General features: G+C 35.9%; 3 protein-coding genes across 4 annotated transcripts; 1 reads left to right on the top strand and 2 right to left on the bottom strand.

Annotated features, from left to right (window-relative positions):
* The first annotated feature begins 554 nt into the window (after nucleotides 1-554).
* On the top strand, nucleotides 555-2,891 carry LOC140834838 (uncharacterized). Its single transcript, XM_073199989.1, has 5 exons — nucleotides 555-754; nucleotides 1,477-1,594; nucleotides 1,747-1,826; nucleotides 1,901-1,959; nucleotides 2,284-2,891. Exons 1-5 carry the CDS (start codon nucleotides 564-566, stop codon nucleotides 2,586-2,588), a joined length of 753 nt encoding a protein of 250 aa, XP_073056090.1. The 5' UTR covers nucleotides 555-563; the 3' UTR covers nucleotides 2,589-2,891.
* A 79-nt stretch (nucleotides 2,892-2,970) lies between these two features.
* Nucleotides 2,971-6,391, bottom strand: LOC140834837 (protein IQ-DOMAIN 9-like). Of its 2 annotated transcripts, none has more exons than XM_073199988.1 (6): nucleotides 6,089-6,391; nucleotides 5,055-5,160; nucleotides 4,694-4,852; nucleotides 4,144-4,371; nucleotides 3,928-4,041; nucleotides 2,971-3,657 (listed from the first exon to the last, which is right to left on the bottom strand). In XM_073199988.1, the coding sequence occupies exons 2-6, from the start codon at nucleotides 5,127-5,129 to the stop codon at nucleotides 3,307-3,309; spliced, it is 927 nt and encodes a 308-aa protein (XP_073056089.1). In that variant the 5' UTR covers nucleotides 5,130-5,160; nucleotides 6,089-6,391; the 3' UTR covers nucleotides 2,971-3,306. The 2 variants fall into 2 exon arrangements, with proteins under 2 accessions (XP_073056089.1, XP_073056088.1); XM_073199987.1 differs by having other exon boundaries at nucleotides 6,076-6,388.
* Nucleotides 6,392-9,804: 3,413 nt separating this feature from the next.
* On the bottom strand, nucleotides 9,805-11,464 carry LOC140833581 (GDSL esterase/lipase At5g45920-like). Its single transcript, XM_073197915.1, has 4 exons — nucleotides 11,307-11,464; nucleotides 10,999-11,220; nucleotides 10,388-10,455; nucleotides 9,805-10,282 (listed from the first exon to the last, which is right to left on the bottom strand). The coding sequence occupies exons 1-4, from the start codon at nucleotides 11,403-11,405 to the stop codon at nucleotides 9,976-9,978; spliced, it is 696 nt and encodes a 231-aa protein (XP_073054016.1). The 5' UTR covers nucleotides 11,406-11,464; the 3' UTR covers nucleotides 9,805-9,975.
* Between the last annotated feature and the right edge of the window lie 6,107 nt (nucleotides 11,465-17,571).

Here is a 17,571-nt window from a genome sequence, read left to right on the forward strand (position 1 = left end):
TACACTAATAAGGAAGATATATTCTGACCGTTTAACGGTCTGTATCATAAATATTAATTGTCGTCTAATATTTTTGGAACAAGACGAATGAAACATGACATCTTGTACGATTTCATTTATTACCTTAGTACGACTAATCTATAGTCGCTTAGATTTGAACGTTGAAGATCATCTATAAATGTTCTGTAACTCATTCAACATTGTGACTACACACTTACGCAATCTATCGTCTAATATTGACTCAGAGCTTCGCTGTATATATTTCGAAACACATAAATTTTTATCAGATCTTTTTCAGAGATTATGTTGTGCTGATTCATACTCATCGTTATCTTTGCATTCATTTTATCATTTGAGTGAGTTTATCGGGAGTGACAAAAAAAGTTTTTGTGTTGAAAAGTTTGTATAGAGCCTTGAATAAGTTGATACTAAAAGTTTTAGCATGTAATATTTAAGCCATACTAAAATGGATGTCTGCAAAAGCTATAAAATCAAAGTCTTTTAGTTTTATCAACAGGCGTATCACAAGATTACAATCAGAAAAAATAATTGTAAGCCCAAACATGAAACAACCTAGTACTCCACTGGTGGATCAAGTAAATGGGCTTAAGCCCGTTAAAGTTGGGCTCTACAGTACATCGGCGAACAGAGAAACCTTGATCAATCTCTGTACCAGCGAAGAAAATTTTCTGGGCTGGTACCACATTCCCTCCATTTTCAGGTCTCACGTTCTTGATCTTCAGCTTGATTGCAGGTTGGTTGAATATATTACCTTGAAATGCAAGAAAATTAATTTTTAAAATCACAATTGCGTTGGTTTGGTGGATAGTGTATACGATTCTCATCGAGCGGGGAGATGAAGTGTATAGTTTCTACAGTTGTGTAAAGCCGATAGTGCAACTGCATTGTTTTGGTGAAAGTAACGATCTTGTTTTAGATCTTTCATTCACCAAATGTTTGATGAAAAGTCCTTTAGAAAGTCCCAAATTAGCGTACCCTATCACGATTTGATTTATTCGACCCATTTGTATGAAGCGGTTCTGCTGTCTGAAATAGCGTCTCAATGGAAGTTACAGGAAAGAATTGTGGATTTGATATTGTCTATATACGCGTGCTTGTCTGTGTTTGGATGAGCTAGTTATAAAGTTCTTCCATGTTTCTCAAATAAAGATTCACCTGTGAAGAGAAATGGATTCTTCCTTGTCTTTGTGTTTTTTCCCATTTAACTGAATGGAGACATTGAAAGATTTTAGATTTTTGTGCTCCAGATAAACATACCATGCTGTATTTGAGTTCCAAGGTAGCAAGGAGAGTATGTTTTTCAGTGGCGACTTTCTGTGGCAATGCTTCATGTTCTTTTATATCCCATGAACATAATTATAATTCCATCTCAACTATGGGACTAATATTTGAGGGTATGCACAAGTCTGCTATTTCCGATAATTTCTTGAAGTGGGGTTCACTTGGCTTCCACAGAACATTGAGTTTCGCGACTGGATTTACCCCACTACTATTAAAGCCTTTGGAGGAAATTATCGATATTCAGAGGGCAAAAAATAAGTCATCCGAAGAACTTGCCGATATTTGGGACGATGTAATTTCCTCAAGTATTTTGCTTCCACTCAATAAATTTAGACACTTTGTGATACGTTTTCTGCATCAGTTGCATTATGAAAAACACCTTTCTATGTGGAACATCCAGATGTTGCTAATAGTTTGCCAATGTTGATTTTTGGGTGTATTCAGTATCACTTGGGAAGGGGCCATATCGGTGCATCAATTAAAGCAAAACTATACCATTTGGTGGAGCACAGAGCAGCAGATTGGTAAGTCATCTACTGGATTTTTGTTCTTAGAACATTTCTTCTTCAAGTTGATTTAATTATTCATTTTTTTGCAGCCGTTATTTTGTACTTCCATTGTGGAAAGGAAGAGGCTATACAACAATGTTTGTTCAAGGTCATTTATGAATTTGCTAATTTTTTGGATCAAATAAAGATAGAGGAGTATTCTGTTCAACTGTATGAACTATTTAACCTGATATAATCTCCAAACTAATTGGTGGAAGCATAATCTTTACTTACATAAAGATAATGGAGGATTGGACTACTTAATATAAGTATAGCTTAATAATGTTAACTTTTGAAGAGTGCGTGAAGAGACTTAACTAGACCACTTTCAAAATATACATGATTATTGTTTTGAAAAGTGCTGTTATTATTGTTATTATTATTATCAGAACATACCTCTCATGTTGCTTGATTATGTATCGAACTTGTGCAGTTCAAATGCCACACATGCTTTTCACTGGTCTTGAAGATTATAAAGCGAGAGGAACCCAAGCCGCTCCGTACTTTACTGTTTCATGCTACACAGAATTTGCAGACAGCAAAGACCTGGTGCTTATTCGTGGAAATGTAGTGCTTCCTAGCAAGCTGAGTGACTCAGAGGCAAAGTGGCTTTTGGAAACTGCTCAGTTTTTTTACCTAAACGATCAAAGGTATAAACTGGTGGAGCGATTCAACAAAGAAACACGTGAATTCGAGTTCAAAGATGTTTTGAAAGCATTAGATATGCCCATAATGTAGCTAAATAAACGGAATGGGATTATTGAAGCCATATATAGATGCAGAAGATGAATGAAGTGAGTGATCGGTTCAAACAGATGATCTTCCATTTTTTTTAATCTTTTGTATAACACATTTGTTTGGTTTTGTAACAAAACTAACTGATATTTTCTTCTTTTTACATGTGTGGGAGAGTTTAGTTTCGTATTTCAAGCGTTTGTCACAATTGTCAAGCTGGTTCTGCCCTTTCGGCGGATAAAATCTTTGAAGACACTTGCTGTTTGATATTTTACTTCATTTCTTATTAGGAATGAATCTTTTTTCTGCAACGTTTTTGGAGATGGAATGACCGATTTCCCTGAGTTTTCCCCTCTAATTTGTTTTACCCGCTGCTCCATCGAAATAAATCAACACAACTCTCCTTTGAATTTGACTGAAACTTTGGAAAGTAAGAGTACAGAACACTTGACTTTATACAAAGAACACTGACTTTATACAAACCGGAGATAGCAGAGAGCTGGTCCGACATATACTTTACAGAACAGTCCGATGATAAATTAACTCTTCCTAATGTACAGTAAATCAAGAACCACACCCATATCCAATCTTTCTTTTCTTTTGAAATTTGCTGCCGATAAGCACACAGTTGTTCAAGCTCAACGAGCAAAGCATGCCTGACTGGCTGATTTTCGTCATCACCTTGATGCTGCACACTCTTCTTGAATCTGAAAACTCGACTTTAGGATTCATCCTGTTCATTCTTGGTTTCACCATCTTCGGCTTTCGCATTCACTTTCGGAACAGATGTTCTCTCAGATGCTTCATAAGACAGTTTTCGAGATCTTCTAGCAGCCTTTCCATTAGGAGAAGCTAACTTGACTTTAACTGATGCTTTGATCGTGGGAGGAGTTTTGTTTTTAGGAGTCTTGCTTGCCTGGAGACTTGGTGCTTTCTTTGGACTTACTGATGTTGGAACTCGGCTCTCCCAAGGTCGAGCAGCAATCCACCGGTCCATCCAGCTCCAGCCCCAATTTTCTTTGCCAAGTTCATAGTTTCCTGATCCAAAATTCGGATCGGAGTTGGCCCTCCACTGAAAAAAGACATGGATTCGGTCACTACTCTCGATTAACAAAGACAGCATGCAACACGACACAGGATCTATGTTTCGGCTACCAAGGCCTACATACATGATCCCATCCCCAAATGACAAAAACTATTATTAATTTAGAATTAGAATAAAATATGGTAGGAAATATTTCATATAACTAGATTGAAAAATAAAAAAAAGAACCAAATATAAAAGATATATCGGAATCCGAATAATATCTAATCTGATTTCAGATTTTTCTTGTTTTCACACCTGATGAGAAAAGGCATATGCCATAGCTCGCTCCCGCCTCATTGCTGCTTCTTCTCTTTGATGTATTCTTGCAAGAGCTTCATCCATTGTCTCAGAACCTGCACTCCAGTCCACCTGTAAGGCAATCCATCCATGGGGGATATGGCAGAGTCAAGTTCAATATATAATTTCGAAACATTTAAATACTGGCCACATAGGGGAAGCACTCTATCTTACCTCGAGGTCATGAAGCTTTGCTTCGAGCTTCATCTTATTCTCGAGGTTCTTCTGCCTGAGTCGACCTTGAGTAACCATATGAACTCGCCGAGCTCTAACCTGGGTTTGAATTCTGCTCCATGAGTGGAGATGACGTAGCGTGGTTGATGCTTGCTTCTTGACAGAATCACATTGCACCAGATCCTTGAACCTTGTCATTCCTTTCATTTGGCGATATTTTTTCCGAGCCTAAACAAATGTTGTATTTGAAATAGAGAAATATATATTGACGATTGAAAACCATAGAGACCTTCATCCAAGACAACAATAACCATGAGGCTGGACTTCTTTTTAGTCCAGCTCAACTTAGATGAAAATACATTAGAATATATATATGTGTGTGTGTGTGTGTGGAAATTTTTCTTATAGCTAAATCGCAATAAAATCATATAAAAAATTAAATCTTATTCTTATTATTTTTGTTTTCACAGTAAGATAAAAATAAACATTTGTGAGTAAACAAGAATAAGGTTGACAAGTAGGTTATTCGGCACATTGAAGTATCACATACCCTATATGCTCGATACACGGTCTGAATTCGAGTTGCAGCCCTATTCTCAACTTGGATCCGTATATGGTCTCCCTCAGATGTCCCATTGGCCAATACAGGACAATCTTTCCCCAAGACTTCCTCATTGTGGCCATTTGACTTGTCAGATGCTGAATACTTCTGCTCGATTACGAAAAAAGAACTCAAAATGCATAAATTCAGATATCCAGAATCCAGACACCTAGATATCCATAGTCAAATAAAGGAAAAGGATTGAATAATATTTGGAGTTCGACTCCACTTATAATTGCAATATCTGTATAATACTGGCTTAATAGTTTAGTTGTCGGGAGAAAAAAAAGACATCTCCAGAGCTTCTAACCTGCGATTTTTGTGATCTGTTACCCTTGGATTTCTTTCTAGTGATTATATTCTTAAACCAAACTCCCGAACCCATTCTTGATACTTACTGTATACAACAAAATCACCTGCAGATGGTTGTATCCCATGAGCATCGTCGAAGTCATATCTAGAATTCACAAGATTAAAAATAACTAAACAAGCCTACATATCAACCGTGCACTGCTGTAGATTTATACCATTTCATCCTTTAGTAGTCAATTAATGAAAATGTTTTGAGATTTGCCCACGAGTCAAGAATTTGTTTTATCATGCAATAGAACACCCAAAACGAGCATGTAAAAAGAAAACATTAGCAAATTTAATGGAAAAACTCGTATTCTATCTTGGAACAAGATGAAGCCATTTTGGTGTTTAATAGTTTATATTTAAGGTTAGAGCAAATCATATAAAGATAACTCAAGATTGACACATCATCTCTCTCTCTCTCTCTTATAATCCATATATTCGAGACAAGAGCTTTTCAGGAAAGTGAAGAGGATACCAACAAATTTTAAAAAAGGGACATTCTAAATTCATCAAATGAGCCAAGGGACCAAAACTTGCAAGTTCTCGAATTTAAGTATACTTGGTTGTTCATAGATCCATCAGCGTAAGGACCTATCAGTCTCGCAAATGACTGAATATACAGTTCCCTTCCAATTCTTGTGAAACGAAAACTATATGAAGAGGAATTCAATGATCAACAATGTGAAAGATGTAGAACACCCCCTTATTCGAACATTTCACACCGTACGGACCAAATCAAGCATCACAACTTCACATTATCTTTACCACAACTTCTCACAGTCTCAAAATCAAAATCTAACAAATAACTATGTAAAACTGCTGTCAAGAACTAATTCAAGATTACACGAAGACCCATTGCTTTTTTCAATATTTAACACCAAAAAAAGAATTCAGATTCACATCCATCACTTGAATCGGTGAAAAATATACGAAGAAACACATTAATAGCAATAGGCAATCCAAGAATCACATACCAGGCAAAAGAACCCCACATAAAGTCAGTAACCTTCCCGCAAAAGGGTATCTCCAAAATATGAAGAAACGCCAAGAAAAAAGATGCAAATGCAATGACGTTGAGAAATGCAATCGAGGTAGGCAACACTATTATTATGTTATGAGTAAGATTGAAGAAATATGAAACATGTATATGAATAAACTTAAAAAAAAAAAAAGTGGGTGGCTTGTCTATGCTTGCAATGACCCACAACTATTGACTTCCAAAAGATATGATCAATTATCATCATTAAATACAAGTATAATCAAGAAACAAGGAAATCAGAGCCACCGTCACCATTAATTCTGAATAAATAATTGCCAATACACTAAATCAAAGGGCCTAATCAAATTCCACCCAAATTAATTCAGGAATCGTAGTTTATTATTGTCATCCCAGAAAATATTACTACGAAAGCAGCACCAGACGCGGCAACCTTTTGACAATGAGTTTTGACGCGTTCCTGTGTTATTTGCTACATATCAGCATCAAAATAGTAATATATATTATATATAAATCTTTTCCAATTTTATAATCTGAGAATTACATTGATATATATATATAATATTTTCCGATTTTATAATCTGAGAATTATATATATAAATCTTTTCCAATTTTATAATCTGAGAATTACATTGGATGCAATAAAAACCGAGAAAATTTAAGTATGTTTGCCTTGGTATGCAGTCTACGAAATGCGTGTCATGCAGGACACTACTAGCCAACTGGAATTCTCAATTTAATGCCAATTTTTTATTATTATTATTATTATATATATATATATAAATTATTTTACGAATATATATATAAAAAAAAATTATTTTACGAATCATATTTGTGGTATATTCCTATGCAAATTACAATTTGCACATATAAAAATCATATTTTTACGAATCAGATATCATATCATATAAGAAATATATCTGAGTCATGTAAATTTAACGTGGGGTGCATTCGATTGTATAATAATTGTTAATATTGTTAGCTAACTTATTATACAGTATTTTCTTGTTAACTATCAAATTCGAGTCATCCCCAAATTCATGTACACCGATTACAGTGTATATTCGGCCATATATGTTTCGTGCTTGTCCTGAATTTCTTGATGAGAAATAGAAGTAGAAGACAACGGTTGGTGATGTTTGGATTACGAATTCTTTTTGCTGTTCTAAAATAAATATGGATGATTAGATATCTTGTTGTCTTAAAATTGTTCGTATTACCATATGATTATAATACCAATAATTAATTTTTTTTGGTTGTTTGGTGGATAAATATAAAAGTACTGATGATTGGACGCACATTTGTCTTTAATATATTATGCGCATAATGAATTAGCGATAATTTTTTTCATAAAAAAATTTGTGAGACGGTCTCACGAGTCAATTTTATAAGACGGATCTCTTGTTTTAGTTATGCATAAAAAATATTATTTTTTATGTCAAAAATATTACTTATTGTGGTAAATATGGACATAGTTGATTATCTCACGAATAAATATTCGGCAAAAACTTGTGTGAGACGGTCTCACGAGTCGTATTTGTGAAAAAGATCAATTATTTGGCTCATCCATTAAAAAGTATTACTTTTTATGCTAAGAGTATTACTTTTTATTGTGAATATTGGTATAGTTGACCCGTATCATAGATTAAGATATGTGACACAATCTCACACAAGATCCACTCAAAATATTCGTGAGATCGTTCAAAAGTGACCAACTAATTTATTTAAAGCACTATTTGATGGGAAAAAAAAAATAAGATTCAATAACTTTCTATCATTCTGTATTTGACTAATTTTTTTACAATAATTGGAGTTGAAATGAGTTTCTCCCAAAAGTTCTTTAATATTTATAAATAAAAATATCCTTCACCAAAAAAACTGTTAAATTTTTGTTTTTCTTCTTTCCAATTCTTTATAAAAAAATCATTCTCTAACCTGTTTCGTGTGAATTTATAGTTGTGTTGTTTATAAATTCTATTTATTTTGAATACTCTTGACCATTAAATTCAACAAGACAATGAAGTCACAATTTCCACAAATATAGTAAATCACGCTCAAAACGATGAAATTGTTTTATCTTAAAAGAGATCTTCTATAATTTTCCACTCCAAGCAAAATCACATTCTTGATTTTCTCTGTAACATAAAACCGTACTTGTGTTCGATGAGACTTGATACAAAATTTAAAAATAAGCTTTTTTGTTGGTATAAAAAATGTTAAAAGTTTTTAGCAAATAAATAATACATAAATACACAAGAAATAATATATATTACATAAAAACATGTAAATAAATATTTGAAATAATTACATAAATAATAATCGTCTAGTTTTTTAGAGGAAAAAATATATCAAATTTGTATAATCTAGTTTTCGGATCATTTATTTGTCAGTCATCAACATAGTTAGCTCAATTAGTCTATTTTGTGATATTATTGATCGAAGATAAGTGTACTGTGTATTAACCTCAACTTCGATAAGCTTCTTTCTACTTATACAACTGTTACTAGGATATTTAACAAAATCTTATAGACAATATAAGTACTTGAGAATAAATCATTCAGTTTTGCCAGACACTGTAGTATCTTAAAAAATTGTTGAAACTCTATACAATATTTTATCGAACTAGTTAAAGACTAACTCGTTAACTTTCCAAACTCAACAAAATGCCCCAAAATCTCTTGACATTGTTTAAATTGTTCAAACCAACTTGAAAAAAAGATCGAGTTCAATTATAAACAAAAAAATATTCATTTTATTCATTTTTTCATTTAATATCAGGTGAGAAAAAACTTATTTCAATAAATTATCAACTCAAAATATATATTCCTTGGTCTCGTTAAAAGTTCGGGCCTACTGTAACAAAAACTAGTAATGTTATCATCTTTCAATTTGTCGTATTATCATTCATATGTAATATCAAAATTTTGATATTTTTTTAAAAAACAATACAATGTGTATCATAAGTGAATTTATGATTAGAGTAACTGAGAAAAAGACAAATAGAAAATATATCAATCTGGTGCAATATAGCGTGCATGTTATAAATTTTATTATAAATTAATGATAAACATCACATTTTAGGGTTAATGAGATCCTACCCATATAGACATTGCCTCCATGAGAGGATGGATGGCCAAGATCTTGCCAAACATACAATTTCAAAAAAAAAAGTGGGTCTTATATATGCATGGACAAATCTTGACCATCCATCCTATCATTGGGGCAATGCCCGCATAAGTAGGATGAAATAAACCACATTTTAGGTATAAAAAAACCAAGATATCCAAGGGCAAATATATTATATATCAATTGATCCTATTGATCCGGGTGGAGCTCAAACGCACAACAGGCCGACGCTCTAAACCGGGCTTACAAATATATCTAAGGCATTATTCGATTTAATCAGTTCAAGAAATCAATAATCAAACTGACTGGATTTAATTTAAACCAAACGTTAAATAAACAATAGGTGGAAAAATCTTCAAATGTGAAGGATAAAAATATTTTTATTATTTTATTTATAATTCGAAACCAACTAATTATGCTGCCACAGATCCCATCGAACCTTCCAAGCATCTTACAGACATAAAAGCCAGACAAATGCAACACACAGCCTCCATAAAATTCCATGTAATTACCACCTGAAATCCCATATGCTCTCATGTATCAACTTTAGCCACGGAACCATGTACAATTCTCGAAAGACTTGAGAGGATCTTCCGCATCGATATCAGAAAGGAGTGGCTGATCCACAGGCAGACTTTCCAGGCTTATTCCTTCTTCCTTGAGCCGGGCGACCACTTCCTCAAACAAAACTTTGCTCCCTTTCTCAGTTAGGTGCAACCCATCTCTGCGTTTCAAAGAATAGGATCGAATATTACATGATATTATGATTCTGATTATATGCCACAGCCCGAAGAGAATGATCTAATAAAAGGGTGAGTCTGTCACCCCATTTCGTTCCTGGATTCACCCTGTTACGATGGAAAGATTTTGAACAAAAGAAGAAGCACATGTACACTAAATAAGCCTTTTGCCATCCAGGAAACTGCTGCATTTTCGTCCAGAGGTCTACAGCTGCAACTCCACATTCAGATGCAACTGCGAGGCATGCTTTGGAATAGTTTCCAGCAGCTTCATTTGTCCTCTCAGGTAGGCCGGATGAGTTGTCACTCAACGGATGCCTGAATTATTTTTACATCCAAGATGAAACGTTAAAAGTATAGTGACTTTAAGAATGTTAAAATTAAAAGTTTGAAAGTACTAGCTAGAAATACAGCAAGTTTTACAGGAGACGTGCAGCTTCATCAATTGGAGGAGGCGTGATGAGGAGAACACAAGATGAAGGCCATTGCTTCTGAAGCATTAGTAAAGAAGGCGGTAATGTCACACAAAGCATTGTGACAAAAGCAAGAAAAGGATATTATGTTCAGAGTAGAACAGTTGCATCTTAGTTTGGACTTACTAGAACCAGTACCACTATGATAATGAATCATTTTGAGGCATGGGCAAAGAACTACTATGCTAAAATAACCGAAAAATAACAGTATGCTAGCAAAATTAATACACCAATATCAAGTTTCTCAAAGATCTAAAAGCAACTTGCATGAAACAATTAACAAGTTCAAATCGAGGGGAAGAACTACTATACTACATCCCCTGCCTTTAATTTTGGTCCATGCATGAGCAGTCGCAAGTTACAGGCATGAATGGTACCCAATTCATAGTAAAATATACAAGTTTGAGAAGAAAGTCGTCAAATCATACTCTTCTCATCTTCCATTTCCGCCTCGGTTACTGGGCGTCATATAATGACCACGTTAAACTTACTTTTCCAATAATTTTCTTCATTCACTACAAACAGTGTGTTGGTGGGGTCGTGCACACTTTCCAAGTTTACCTTGAGAAAAGCAACGATAGCGTGGAGGTTCTGCTTGTACTCCTCAAGCGGCACGTATTGGAAAGCACTAGATCTGTCGGGGATACACGCGTCGTTCGCCCCGAAGAACACCAGCACCGCCGCCGGAGAACGGCTGCTCTCCGACGGATGCAGCACCTTCTCTTTCACCTTCAAAGCCCATCTCGTGTTGTACCCACTGTACCCTCTCAAGACCACATCCGCCTAACATCAACAGCGTCAATATGATCCCCATCAACTTTAAGCAAAGAAAAAACCCAAATCAAACAAAAAAAATCCGGAATCCTCACCGTGCGAGAGAAGTGATTCGCAAGAGAAGAACCCCACCCACCTTCTGCGAACGACGCCTCCGTGATGGAGTCTCCAAACAGATAAATCTTTGGTCTCATTTTTTGCTTGCAGATGCTCAAGAAGAAGATAATTTGCTTGCTGAGTGTTAAATGTTTTTTGAAATTGTTGAATGTGTGTCACCAAAACATCAGAGAAGTTATTCTCTATGAGTGTGTGTAGCCACTGGTAACAAGAAGGCAGTTGAAAAGCGGTTGGCCAGCTCAAGTACTGACCTGGAAACTAGAAGGCAGGGCTATACATATAAATGGGATGTTTTCGGGAATACACACAAGAAGAAGAAGAAGAAAGAAGAATCTCTGACTCTCTCAAGCAGAAGGGATATACAAGAGTGTAAACAAGGGAGAGGAAGAGAGTGAATGTTCTTGAGTGATAGGAAGAATACTAGTGCTCAGAGAAAGGACTCTCAATAATCTTGTACACTTGAATTGTTGTGAATAAAACTGATATTGTTCCTCCCGTGGATGTAGGTCAATCGACCGAATCACGTAATCTCTGGTCTTGTGATTCTCATTTGATATTTCTTAGATTCTTGATTGCACAGGTTGAAACTCAAAGCTGATCATCTACAAGAGGATCACTCAACAAGTGGCGTCGTCTGTGGGAATCGAACCCACGAATCAACGAATCAAGAACTACGGCAGAATGAGATCAATGAAATTCGATATAGAGAAATTTACTGGCAAGAACGACTTCTCGCTGTGGAGAATCAAGATGCAGGCCATTCTGGTACAGCAAGGGCTGAGTGTAGCTCTGAAACAGAAAGAAGAATTGTCAACAACTATAGGTGACGAAATTCTTGCTAAGGCACAAAGCGCAATAATCTTGTGCCTTGGAGACAAACCATTGAGAGAAGTCGCCAAAGAAAGGACCGCTGCTGCGATGTGGTTGAAACTGGAGAATCTCTACATGACTAAATCCCTGGCAAATCGCTTGTATATGAAACAAAGACTTTACTCATTCAAGATCAGGGATGATAAGAATTTTGGAGATCAAATCGACGAGTTCATCAAGATTCTTGATGATCTCGAAAATCTTGAAGTTAAATTAGAAGATGAAGACAAGGCGCTCATTTTATTAAATGCTTTACCGAAGAATTTTGAGAACTTCAAGGATACAATGTTGTATGGAAGAGAGTCATCAATCACACTGGAAGAAGTTCAAGCTGCTTTAAATGCCAAAGAACTACAGAGGAAACTCCAAAATGAGGAGATTCAAGGTGAAGGACTTTCTGTCCGGGGAAGATCAGAAAGGAGAAACTACAAGCCCAGTTCTAAGAACAGATCGAGATCAAAAAGTCAAGCAAAATACAAATGTTTCCACTGCCATAAAGAAGGACATTTCAAGAGAAATTGCCCTGAAAGAAAGCATCGACCATATGAAAAACCAAAGGGGGAAGGAGAAGCAGCAGTGGCCCTACAAGATTATCAAGAAGCAGAAGCACTGACTGTCACTGATCAAGAATCAGAGAATGAATGGATCTTAGACTCTGGTTGTTCATTCCATATGTGCCCAACAAAATCATGGTTTGAACATCTAAGTGACTCAGAGGAAGGCATCGTTCTTCTGGGAAATAACAAGTCCTGCAAGGTAAAAGGGATTGGATCCATACGAATAAGGATGTATGATGGGGTGGATATAGTCCTACAACAAGTGAGATATGTGCCCAAACTCAAGAGAAACCTATTATCTCTAGGAACTCTTGAATCACATGGATACTCTTTCAAGTCTGATGCAGGAACTATCAAGGTTACAAAAGGACAGCTAGTAGTCATGAAGGCAATAAAAAGAAATTCATTATACATACTACAAGGAAATACTGTCATAGGATCCTCTTCAATTATCCAAAAGAATGAAGATGTGACAGAATTGTGGCACAGGAGACTTGGTCATGTGGGTACAAGAGGATTGAATGAGTTGTCTAAGCAGAATCTTCTATGTGGGGGCCGTATCCAAAACTTAGATACATGTGAGTATTGCATACTTGGAAAAGCCAAAAGGGTCCAGTTTGAGACAGGAAAACACTCAACCGATGGCCCCTTTGAATATGCTCATTCTGATCTTTGGGGACCAGCAAGAACTCCAACACATGGAGGGGGAAGGTACTTTATGAGCATAATAGATGACCACACAAAGAGACTTTGGGTATATGTTTTGAAATCCAAAGGTGAAGCTTACAAAAAATTCAAGGAATGGCTACATTTGATGGAAACCAGACTGGATAAAAGACTGAAACATCTAAGGACAGATAATGGCCTTGAATACCTCTCAGATCAGTTCAATCAATTATGCAAGGAAAAAGGAATTACAAGGCATAGGACAGTCCCGGGGACACCACAACAGAATGGGACAGCGGAGAGGATGAATCGCACATTGCTTGAGAGGGTAAGATGCATGCTACTAAGTGCAAACCTGCCAAAATCTTTTTGGGGGGAAGCAGTAGTAACAGCAGCATATTTGATTAACAGATGTCCCTCCTCAGCATTGAACTATAAAACTCCAATGGAATTGTGGAATGGATCCCCGTCAGACTATTCAAGCTTAAAGGTTTTCGGTTGTCTTGCCTATGCTCATATAAAGTAAGACAAACTTGAACCAAGGGCCTTAAGAAGTATTTTCATCGGATATCCAGATGGCATAAAAGGATATAAAGTGTGGAATCTTGAAGCTACTGGACCAAGATGTTTTAACACCAGGGATGTCACATTTGACGCTCTATTCCTAATATCAGCTCACAAATTGAGGTGAAGGATTCAAAAGATCCTTCAGATCAGATTGATGATCCTATAGAAAGGGTCACTACAGAAAGAGAGGAGTCTGGTACAGAAACACACGGGAATGAGGAAACAAGTACCTACATGTTGACAAGAGATAGAGAAAGGAGGACCATTAGACCACCAAAAAGATATGCACATGCTGATATGGTATCGTATGCTTTAGTTACAGCTGAGAGTGTGGAGCTGCAAGAACCCACCAACTATCATGAAGCTGTAAATGGGAAACTAAAGCATGAATGGTTAGAGGCCATGAAAGAAGAAATTGACTCATTAATGAAGAATAAGACTTGGCAGTTATTAAGTAAACCGCTGGGACATAAGGTGGTGGGATGTAAATGGGTCTATAAGATTAAGGAAGCTAACACTGAAAACAAATCACCAAAATTCAAGGCGAGATTAGTCGCAAAAGGCTTTACCCAAGTGGAAGGAGTCGACTTCAATGAAATCTTTTCACCAGTTGTAAAACACACATCTATAAGGATGATGCTGGCCTTAGTAGCTCAGTTTGATCTTGAACTTGAGCAGGTCGACGTAAAAACCGCTTTCCTTCATGGTGACCTTGAGGAAACCATATTTATGGAACAACCTCAGGGCTTTATTGAAGAAAAGGATAAAAATAAGGTGTGCTTGCTAAGGAAATCCCTTTATGGCTTAAAACAAAGTCCCCGACAGTGGTATAAAAGATTTGATGAGTTTATGATAAGAATAAACTTTGTAAGAAGTTCATTTGACAACTGTGTCTACATGAAAAGGTTGAATGATACAGCCACTACCTTCCTACTATTATATGTTGACGATATGCTTATTGCAAGCACCAATATTAAGGAGCTTCAAGTCCTTAAGAAGCTCCTGAACTCTGAGTTTGATATGAAGGAATTGGGGGAAGCCAAAAGAATTCTGGGCATGGAGATCATCAGGAATAGAAGGGAAGAAAACTTGTTTCTCAGTCAATCCAGTTACATCAAAAAGATCCTAAAAAGGTTTAGAATGCATGAGTCTAAACAAGTTACTACTCCATTAGGGCAACACTTCAAGTTATCAGAGAATCAATCCCCTGGAAATGAAGAAGAGCAGTACAAAATGAGAAGTATACCCTATGCAAATGGTGTAGGGTGTATAATGTATGGAATGGTGTGCACACGTCCAGACCTTTCACATGCTATAAGTCTGATATCAAGATTTATGGCTAATCCAGGGAAGATGCATTGGGAAGGTCTAAAGTGGATTATAAGATACTTGAAGGGAACTGAAAAATTGGGACTGATGTTTAGAAAACAAGGAAAATTAGACCAGCCACTGGAAGCTTTTGTGGACTCAGATTATGCTGGGAATTTGGACACAAGAAAGTCATTAACAGGGTATGTCTTCACCTTATTTGGGACTGCTATAAGTTGGAAGGCCTCTCTACAATCAGTGGTCGCTTTATCAACTACAGAAGCGGAATACATAGCTCTTACAGAAGCTATTAAGGAAGCAATTTGGCTCCAAGGGATAGTAGCTGAATTCGGTATAAAACAAGAGCTTGTAGTGGTGAAGTGTGATAGTCAAAGTGCAATACACCTCACGAAACATCAAGTATTCCATGAAAGGTGTAAGCACATCGATGTCAAGTTACATTTTGTAAGAGATATAATCTCAAAAGGGGATGTTGAAGTGCAGAAAATATCCACAGAAGATAGTCCTGCAGATATGCTAACAAAAAATCTACCTCAAACCAAGTTCAGGAAGTGCCTTGGCTTGGTGAACTTGACAGAAAGAAGTTAAGCTCCCTTACGGGAGGAAAAAGGGGGAACAACCAGGAAAGACTCTGTTTTGGAGACAAGGTGAAGATTGTTGAATGTGTGTGTCACCAAAACATCAGAGAAGTTATTCTCTGTGAGTGTGTGTAGCCACTGGTAACAAGAAGGCAGTTGAAAAGCGGTTGGCCAGCTCAAGTACTGACCTGGAAACTAGAAGGCAGGGCTATACATATAAATGGGATGTTTTCGGGAATACACACAAGAAGAAGAAGAAGAAAGAAGAATCTCTGACTCTCTCAAGCAGAAGGGATATACAAGAGTGTAAACAAGGGAGAGGAAGAGAGTGAATGTTCTTGAGTGATAGGAAGAATACTAGTGCTCAGAGAAAGGACTCTCAATAATCTTGTACACTTGAATTGTTGTGAATAAAACTGATATTGTTCCTCCCGTGGATGTAGGTCAATCGACCGAACCACGTAATCTCTGGTCTTGTGATTCTCATTTGATATTTCTTAGATTCTTGATTGCACAGGTTGAAACTCAAAGCTGATCATCTACAAGAGGATCACTCAACAGAAATAAGGATCAACAGAGGAAGGTGGTCAAATATTTAATACCATAAGTTCGAGCAGATTTGGCGGTTCGAATACAAAGCAGTGACGAAAACTTTTATCATAAAATAATATTTTATGATAGAATTTGAATGGTGTCTTTTAGTATTTGAATATGTTGCTTACATATTGCTTTTCTATATTTAGATAATATTTCGAAACAAAATTTGCCCACAGCAGTTTCAGATGATCATTCGATGACCATCATGGAATTAAGTGTGTTGACTCTTTGAGTCTCGATCATATTACCAAATTGGTTTTGTTGGAATTCACTACTCCAGCTCCCAGCAAACGATCGATTGAAGCTCGTTTGAAACAAATGTTTGTCGGATTCAGAGACGACGATGCTACACTGAATATGTTAACACCGACCAGATTGAATTTCATATTAGAAACTCAAAGTTCCATTGCTTAATTTATATGTTGGTTGTCCATGACTCGACAAATGGGTCTTCTCAGGTAAGACAAATATCTTGGGAAACTCGAGATATACTGTAATATCACAAAATGCATGCAACTCTATTACAAAGATCACGACAAATAGCAAAATATGATGTTAAAATCAAATATTTTTTTAAAAAAAACACACACCGCTATCAATATCACATCAATAACAAAAAAATAAAAAATAAAAAATAAAAAAAAAACTCATGCAACACTCCACTGTGATCTACTTTTTACTTATTTTTTCATAAAAAGAATAAATATAATATTTTTCAATTGAAAATTATATTTTTTTTAAAAATTAGTATTGGAAATTTATATAATTAAAAAGAGAGAATACCTGACGGTTACATTCAAGCGGCTAATTTGTAGGATAAATGGAAAAAAAAAAAAAGAGATTTCATATGTATTTATGGAAAAAAAACTATTTTCGCTTAAAAAATATATAACAACGGTTAGTTGAAAAAATCGAAAAATGAAAGGAAAAAGAAAATCAAACGGATGAAATTTTTTTTAAAAAGAAAAAAAAAAAGAATGTCCTTCCTTGTGCCATTGGGGCTGTCCTAAGTTGAATTTCAACCATCATTGTGTAAAGAGGCACGGATCAAACGGCGAAATGACTAAGGGATTATTTCA

The sequence above is a fragment of the Primulina eburnea genome, chromosome 6 (assembly GCF_022965805.1).
Source record: "Primulina eburnea isolate SZY01 chromosome 6, ASM2296580v1, whole genome shotgun sequence".
NCBI lineage: Eukaryota > Viridiplantae > Streptophyta > Magnoliopsida > Lamiales > Gesneriaceae > Primulina > Primulina eburnea.

Excerpts from the sequence above, each read along its gene's own strand:
- LOC140834838 (XM_073199989.1), top strand. The coding sequence starts at position 564 with ATGAAACAACCTAGTACTCCACTGGTGGATCAAGTAAATGGGCTTAAG. Across the intron at positions 755-1,476 it reads GATCTTCAGCTTGATTGCAG|AACATTGAGTTTCGCGACTG; the intron begins GTTGGTTGAATA and ends TGGCTTCCACAG. Across the intron at positions 1,960-2,283 it reads TACAACAATGTTTGTTCAAG|TTCAAATGCCACACATGCTT; the intron begins GTCATTTATGAA and ends GAACTTGTGCAG.
- LOC140834837 (XM_073199988.1), bottom strand. The coding sequence starts at position 5,129 with ATGGGTTCGGGAGTTTGGTTTAAGAATATAATCACTAGAAAGAAATCC. Across the intron at positions 4,853-5,054 it reads ACAGATCACAAAAATCGCAG|AAGTATTCAGCATCTGACAA; the intron begins GTTAGAAGCTCT and ends GTAATCGAGCAG. Across the intron at positions 4,042-4,143 it reads CAAAGCTTCATGACCTCGAG|GTGGACTGGAGTGCAGGTTC; the intron begins GTAAGATAGAGT and ends ATTGCCTTACAG.
- LOC140833581 (XM_073197915.1), bottom strand. The coding sequence starts at position 11,405 with ATGAGACCAAAGATTTATCTGTTTGGAGACTCCATCACGGAGGCGTCG. Across the intron at positions 11,221-11,306 it reads CGAATCACTTCTCTCGCACG|GCGGATGTGGTCTTGAGAGG; the intron begins GTGAGGATTCCG and ends TGTTGATGTTAG. Across the intron at positions 10,283-10,387 it reads GATGAAGCTGCACGTCTCCT|GCATCCGTTGAGTGACAACT; the intron begins GTAAAACTTGCT and ends AAAATAATTCAG.